At 38.2% G+C, this 7122-nt stretch overlaps 1 protein-coding gene across 3 annotated transcripts in view; it reads right to left on the bottom strand.

The window, feature by feature from the left end:
* SACM1L (SAC1 suppressor of actin mutations 1-like (yeast)) overlaps positions 1 to 7122 on the bottom strand; it is a 63193-nt gene that overhangs the window by 46109 nt on the left and 9962 nt on the right. For all 3 annotated transcript variants that reach the window (XM_011952657.1, XM_011952656.1, XM_011952658.1), the window contains 2 exons: positions 3172 to 3269; positions 1408 to 1482 (listed from right to left, as the gene is read on the bottom strand). In XM_011952657.1, coding sequence (XP_011808047.1) covers positions 1408 to 1482; positions 3172 to 3265 — 169 coding nt within the window. In that variant the 5' untranslated portion in view covers positions 3266 to 3269. The remainder of the gene's footprint in view (positions 1 to 1407; positions 1483 to 3171; positions 3270 to 7122) is intronic.

Raw genomic sequence — 7122 nt, 5'->3', positions numbered from 1 at the left:
CTTACAATTCATGAATAGAAAGGCCAGCATATTATTTAGAACAATTCTTACTGAAAGGTCACGTTTTTCTCAAAAAAGATAAAAGCAAAAGCTTTTCATAAACAAAGGATTTGTCTTAGTAAACGGAAAGCAGAGACAGAAAATACTTCTTTTTCTCTCTTTCATCAACCCCAAGGGATACAGGCCTCTGCTAATCATTTCCTAGCAGGCAGTTCAAAGCATCAGGTCACAAGATCTGACACTACAGGGCAATGTCCCTTCCACACCACTCCTATGTCCTTCATGTCACTCTAAATGGTAGAGAAATGTGCTGGGGCAGTATACCTAACTGGCTGCTGCAATATTACAAGGATGAGTGGTCAGGAATCAAGGAGTCATCACAACATCATGCACAATACACCAATCCTGACCTTGCCACCTCCTCACCCCACAAATATATAAAACAGAGTAACCCTTTCCTACTGAATTAATTCTTCAGGTGTGTTCAACACTCTACCCACAAGTGCCCTCTCTGAAAGTTTTCCCATGTACATGTCTCTCCTGGAACTTGTCACACTGTACTGCAGTAATTTACTACTTACACGCCTCTCTCACTAGACTGTGAACTGCAGGGCAAAATGGACTTTCATCCTTTATAACTCAGCATCTAGCATGGTGCCTGAAACAACAGGAACTTCAAACAAGCTCAATGAAATTAAATCTAAACAAAAATCACCTTCTTAACAATTCAGAACATCTGCTAACATACACTATGTCCTATTAGTACAGGACTGAAGGTGTAGAATACCCTGGTCCACTGATGCATTAAAAATTTTATTTACAGGCTGGGCATGGTGGCTCACGCCTGTAATCCCAACACTTTGGGAGGCCGAGGAGGGTGGATCACCTGAGGTCAGGGGTTCAAGACCAGCCTGACCAACATGCTGGAACACCATCTCTACTAAAAATACAAAAAATTAGCTGGGTGTGGTGGCAGGCATCTGTAATCCCAGCTACTCAAGAGGCTGAGGCAGGAGAATTGCTTGAACCCGCGAGGTGGAGGTTGCAGCGAGCCGAGATTGTGCCACTGCACTCTAGCCTGGGCGACAAGAGTAAAACTCCATCTCAAAAAAAAAAAAAGTTTATTTACATACCCCATTTGCAAAAACAATCTAGTTAAGGATTTCAACTCTAACTGAAACACAACGAAATACAAAACTTTTTTTTAAATAACAGAACCTCATGCTGATAAATTTTGCCATTTGGGGAGTATTTCTTTTAAAAATTAATGACAAATACTTAACCAAGAGATTTACTGCTTAAAGCATGACACAAAGTATTACTTCATCGTATACTCACTCTAATATTATCAATTTAACTACCTGGTTTAATTACCTTCTTTGTCCATCTTAGCTTATTTTCTCTTACCTGCCACCAGATGGATTGTGCCCAGTATACCAAATATTGGTCTTGTGACAGCTGAAGGAGGAACATCTTTCTTGACTTTAAAAGAAATGAAAGAAAGAAAAATCACATACAAAAAGCTCACCAACAGAAACAGAAATTTAGTTTGATTTCAATAGTTACTTTGACTAAATCAATTTGCATGATTTATTCTAAGAAAAGTAACATTTCTTAACTTAAATGCACTACTGATAGAGCTGTAAGTTATGTAAACTGGAGTGTAACAGCAATAAAACTGTGATAACTCCTAGAATGTATGTTAGGATTTTTCATGGAAGAAAAAATAGTCCCGTTAGGAATGCCATGGTCTGCATCCCCAATGGTGAAAAAAAACTGGCTAAGAAACTGTCAGCAAGTCAGTCCCTCATCAGCACTGACTTTGCATGGAAGTATTTTATCATGTGTCTTACTGATGACTGTTCGGCATCATCGTCTTTACATTCAAACTATTCATGACCTTTAGCTTTTCAGTCTATGCAAATGGGTCTGCAATCTCTACCTACAAATAAAATGTTACTGAAAGATCAAGAATAACTGAAAATACACCCACATTAAAGCTCTAGTAAGACACTAGGTTGTAACAACGTGGTATAAAGATTAGTATAATTTAAACTTTAGGAGAAGTGTACTAACACTGGTTAAAACCAATCAGCTATCTTGAGAGATACCAAGCCACCAAGCAACAGACAAATAGGAAATATCAAATTATCAAACTAAAACAGAGCTCTAATTCCATTTGATCAAAGACAAACTTTATATAGTACCTACCAGAATTACCACATAATCAAAAAAACAGAAATTTTATAGCCATACTTTTCTCACACCCCATTATCTCACGTAATATATTTTCATATTTCGCTTCACCCACTCAAAGGCTATTTACTGAATGCCTACTCTATGGTTATTCAAATATTATGCTTTAAGAAAAAAATAAATATTTTTTTTTTACTCTGGAGGTGAATTAGAATCTTTCAACAAACGAAATATGAAATTCCAAATATGTTATCACTTGGTACATTAATTTGCCACCAAAATTATTTCGTATTTATCTACTCAGAAGTGAGGGTGTTCCACAAAAGTGAAAAAAAGAGTTTGCTTTTCACATCCCAGAAAAGCAAAACCAAAGTATAACTGGATAGGTAGATAAAACTTAGAAACATAATTTGCCTAAGAACACCTACAAGTTTTAGTCAGTGATGGATATTTTATTTTTCATTTATTAAATTTCCTCATAGTCATGAAAGTTTTCAAAACAAAAACAAAAGCAGCTGTTAAAATTCCATACTCTTAAAAGCTGAAACAATTTTTTCACTCTCAAATATCTTAAATCTTACAGCTAGAAAGAAGCTTAGCTATCTAAGCCAATCCTGTTAAAATACAGCTAAGGGAAAAAATAAATAAATATTATGTTTTTAAATCCTTACAGACAGTAAAATGCTACCTAAAATTTTCAAATTCATTTCTCCTTTTCACAAAAAAGGAGATAGCATAAAACTAATGCACAAAAATTACAGGCTGGTGCAAAAGTAATTGCGGTTTTTGCCATTACTTTTCATGTATAGTAACGGGTATACCATTACATTCAAATGAGGTAGCAAGAATAAAAATTTTAGTAAGAATGCACTCAGAGATCCACACACTGACGCACCTCTGAGTGATGTTTTTTAACTATTGTAATTTATGTATGAAATCTTTCTCCCTAAACTTCTAAATCTGGCTATAAAATACCTGCAAGGGTAACCTCTGTGGACACACGGTCAATGGTAAGTACGTCATCTGCTCCATCATCACAAGCTTCCACATAAAATTTTTCAGGTGTCATATGCCTAAGAAGAAATGTAAAACATAACTAAACCAAATGAAATGAAGACTTCTAAAAAACTACTTATTATAACAATTACAGAGTATAAATTTGACATCATTTCCCCAGCTTCTAAATGGATGAAGCTGTTAAGTTTGCTATCCTTATGAGTTCACTGCAATTCTTCTCACTTGTGTATTTGATGCTGACAAGGTTTTGATTTGCTATGAAACTATCAATTTAATGTATACAAAAAATATCATAATCGAATCTAGTTTATTAATAGAAGGCAATGTAGCATAGTAGGAACAGAGCCTACAGAACCAGACTACCAGTAGTCTGACCTCTGGCAAGTTACTCATTCTCTCTGATCCTCTTATTCCCTTTCTGTAAAATAACGGTAATACCAGATTCATCACGCAGCAACGTGTGAATTAAATGAGCTAATCTCTGGTAAGTACTTTGAACATTTGATGCGTAGTAAGCAAGAGGTATTAGCTAAAAATAATAAGAAATGCATTTTAAATAGGCTGGGCGCGGTGGCGCAAGCCTGTAATCCCAGCACTTTGGGAGGCCGAGGCGGGAGGATCACGAGGTCAGGAGATCGAAACCATCCTGGCTAACACGGTGAAACCCCGTCTCTACTAAAAATACAAAAAATTAGCCAGGCGTGGTGGCGGGCGCCTGTAATCCCAGCTACTTGGAGGCTGAGGCGGGAGAATGGCGTGAACCCGGGAGGCGGAGCTTGCAGTGAGCCGAGATTGCGCCACTGCACTCCAGTCTGGGCGACAAGCGAGACTCCGTCACAAAAAAAAAAAAAAAAAAAAAGAAATGCATTTTAAATAAAATATTTCCAGGAAATTTTAAAAAATAAAGTAACATTCAGGTCGGGTGTTTTTTTAGAAACCCATATATATGTTCCTGAAAAAAACTTCTCATTCTGCAAAATAAAAAATAAAGGAGGTAGAAATACGGTTGAGAGAGACTACTTAAAATTTATGCAACTTTGTAATTAGAGTCTAACAAAAACAACAGGTGGTTTCTCAAGAAACAAATAGTTTAGGCAAGCAACTCAGCATGGTGAGGGACTGACTCAGGATATACAAAATATTAACAGATTAAAGTAAAACTGCATTTTAGTTTGCAGGCACTAAAACGATGCAGACTGAAGTAGAACTCCAAGCCACTGACTGAGACTGTTGTTTTAAGGTAGGCACAGGAGAAGATACAACTTTTCAGAAGCTGAGCAAGGCTGGGGAGGCAGGCTGAGTCCAAGAACTATTTCTTTTTCCAGAAACTAATCTTTATTGTTCACAAACCAGACTTAAAAGAATTTCTATCTGTTCCATCTGTGCAGCAGCCAACCTGAGGGCTTTTTCCTTTCCTTTTTAATTCTACTCCCACTTGCCTATGAAAAATCTCATTCAAACCCACACAACCATCATGGACATCATTTTCTATTTACCAATTGTGTATAAGCTATTTGGCATTATAGAAAAATGTCCTGCAGCAAAACAAACTCTTATTGACTGTTTTTTACTGTAAGTTCTCTGAAAATAATCAATCCTTAATTATCCAAATAAAACTTACAACCTTCTATGATTCATCTGTAACTAACTAAATATTAGGTTAGTTTCCTTCATTTGGGGGGATATGCTAAGTGAAGGAAAATCAGTACAACGAAGAAAGTAAATCTGCTTCAAATACAGCAATCTTCAATTTAACCTGAATACAACAGTTCATTCCTTTTTATTACTGAAATAGCATTCCATTGTACAGATACATCGTAATTTGTTGATCCATTCATTTGTTTTGTTTTTGTTTTTGTTTTTTTTGTTTTTTTTTTTTTTTGAAATGGAGTCTTGCTCATCACCCAGGCTGGAGTGCAGTGGCGTGATCTCGGCTCACTGCAAGCTCCGCCTCCCGGGTTCACGCCATTCCCGTCTCAGCCTCCCGGGTAGCTGGGACTACAGGCCCCTGCCAACGCGCCTGGCTAATTTTTTGTATTTTTAGCAGAGACGGGGTTTCACCGTCTAGCCAGGATGGTCTCGATCTCCTGACCTTGTGATCCGCCCGTCTCGGCCTCCCAAAGTGCTGGGATTACAGGCGTGAGCCACCGCGCCCGACCGATCCATTCATTTGTTGATGGCTATTTGGTAACTTTGGTTTTGGGTTACTATGAATAAAGAAAAGGTTCTAGGAACATTCTTGTATAAAAGTCTTAAGGCAGATGTTCATTTCTCTTGGTTAACTCCCTAGAAGTGGAACAGCTGGATCATATGGCACATACATGTTTAACTTGTGCAGGAAGGGAGAAAAGCGAGGGATTACAGGCATGAGGAAACGTTTCAGGGTAACGGATACATTCACTGTTGTAATACCGGCAGTGGTTCCATGGGTGTAAAAATGTCAAAATTTATCAAACTGTACACTTCCCTTTTCCATGTGTGTAGTTTATTGTATGTCAACTAAACTTCAATAAAGCTATAAAAAGAAAACAAAGTGAGAGGTCCTAAAACCAAAGAAATATAAAGAACTTCCAGACATCTAGTCTTAAGCCATTTTTTTTAAATCCACTATTTCAGTCCATAGCTACAGAAGATGTTTTATGGAAGCACAAGTTGCATTCCAAGTGTAAGTCATTAACATTTACCAAAAGGCTACCTCGTGCTAAGCATTACGCAAGCACTAGGGGCTATGCGGCAGGTGATGAATACATTCCAGGGAAAGCTGAGCCAGGAATTTCAGTGGTTTGTTTAGGGACTGACTGATGGTAGGCACAGAATTGGGATTCAAACTAGTTTTGTAAAAGTCTAAAGGCTGTAATTTTTTTTTTCACCATACTGTATTACTAGAATTTGAAGACATCAGCCTTTGGTAGGCTGGCACAGATACATTGTTGTGTTCAAAATTGACCCTGGTAAGTAAAAAACAAAAACCTAAATGTTTTGAAAACCCTGGTTTAATAAAATTTAAAGACTTTCCATTTAAAATAATTTTTTAAAAGTTTTGTCACCTCGAGACCCAAACACTAAGGTATCTAAAATTTCATTTGAGGAAAGGATTTCATTCCTTGCTGCCATTCTCAGCCTTCTCTTCATTAAAAAGAGATAGAGGCTGGGCACAGTGGCTCACACCTGTAATCCCACCACTTTGGGAGGCACAGGCAGGTGGATCATTTAAGGTCAGGAGTTCGAGACCAGCCTGGCCAACATGGTGAAACCTCATCTCTAGTAAAAATACAAAAATTAGCTGGCCATGGTGGTGCATGCCTGTAGTCCCAGCTACTGGGGAGGCTGAGGCATGAGAATCGCCTAAGCCGAGGAGGCAGAGGTTGCAGTGAGCCGAGATCACACCACTGCACTCCAGCCTGGGCAACAGAGTGAGACTCTGCCTCAAAAAAGTAAAATACAATAAAAAGAGAACTGGCAAGTGAGAGTGGATGATAGAACTCACATAATATGCTCAGCACTAAGAGGGGACTCCATGAAATACAGGCATTATTAATATTTTACTAAATGGTTTTACACCACTGAGTTTTAATATTGTTTTTTTACACTTCCGTTGTCTTTAGGGTCTTGACAAAGCCATCACCACTGCTCCTATTTGGCTGCTTTACTTTTACATCTAGGACAAACCAACAAGTTTCAGAAAAGGTCTCAGGAAGGTGACACAGTTTTGACCACAAAGTCCATGGGCTTTATTACATACATTTTCTTCATAATACTCAGAGGTCTACATCTTTTAAGTTCACAGCTGTATTTTTTTTTTTGAGACGGAGTCTTGCTCTGTCGCCCGGGCTGGAGTGCAGTGGCCAGATCTCAGCTCACTGCAAGCTGCGCCTCCCGGGTTGAGGCCATTCTCCTGCCTCAGCCTCC

Source organism: Colobus angolensis, unplaced genomic scaffold, assembly GCF_000951035.1.
Source record: "Colobus angolensis palliatus isolate OR3802 unplaced genomic scaffold, Cang.pa_1.0 Scaffold344, whole genome shotgun sequence".
Taxonomy (NCBI): Eukaryota; Metazoa; Chordata; class Mammalia; order Primates; family Cercopithecidae; genus Colobus; species Colobus angolensis.
This window is presented reverse-complemented; position numbering and strand designations above follow the sequence as displayed.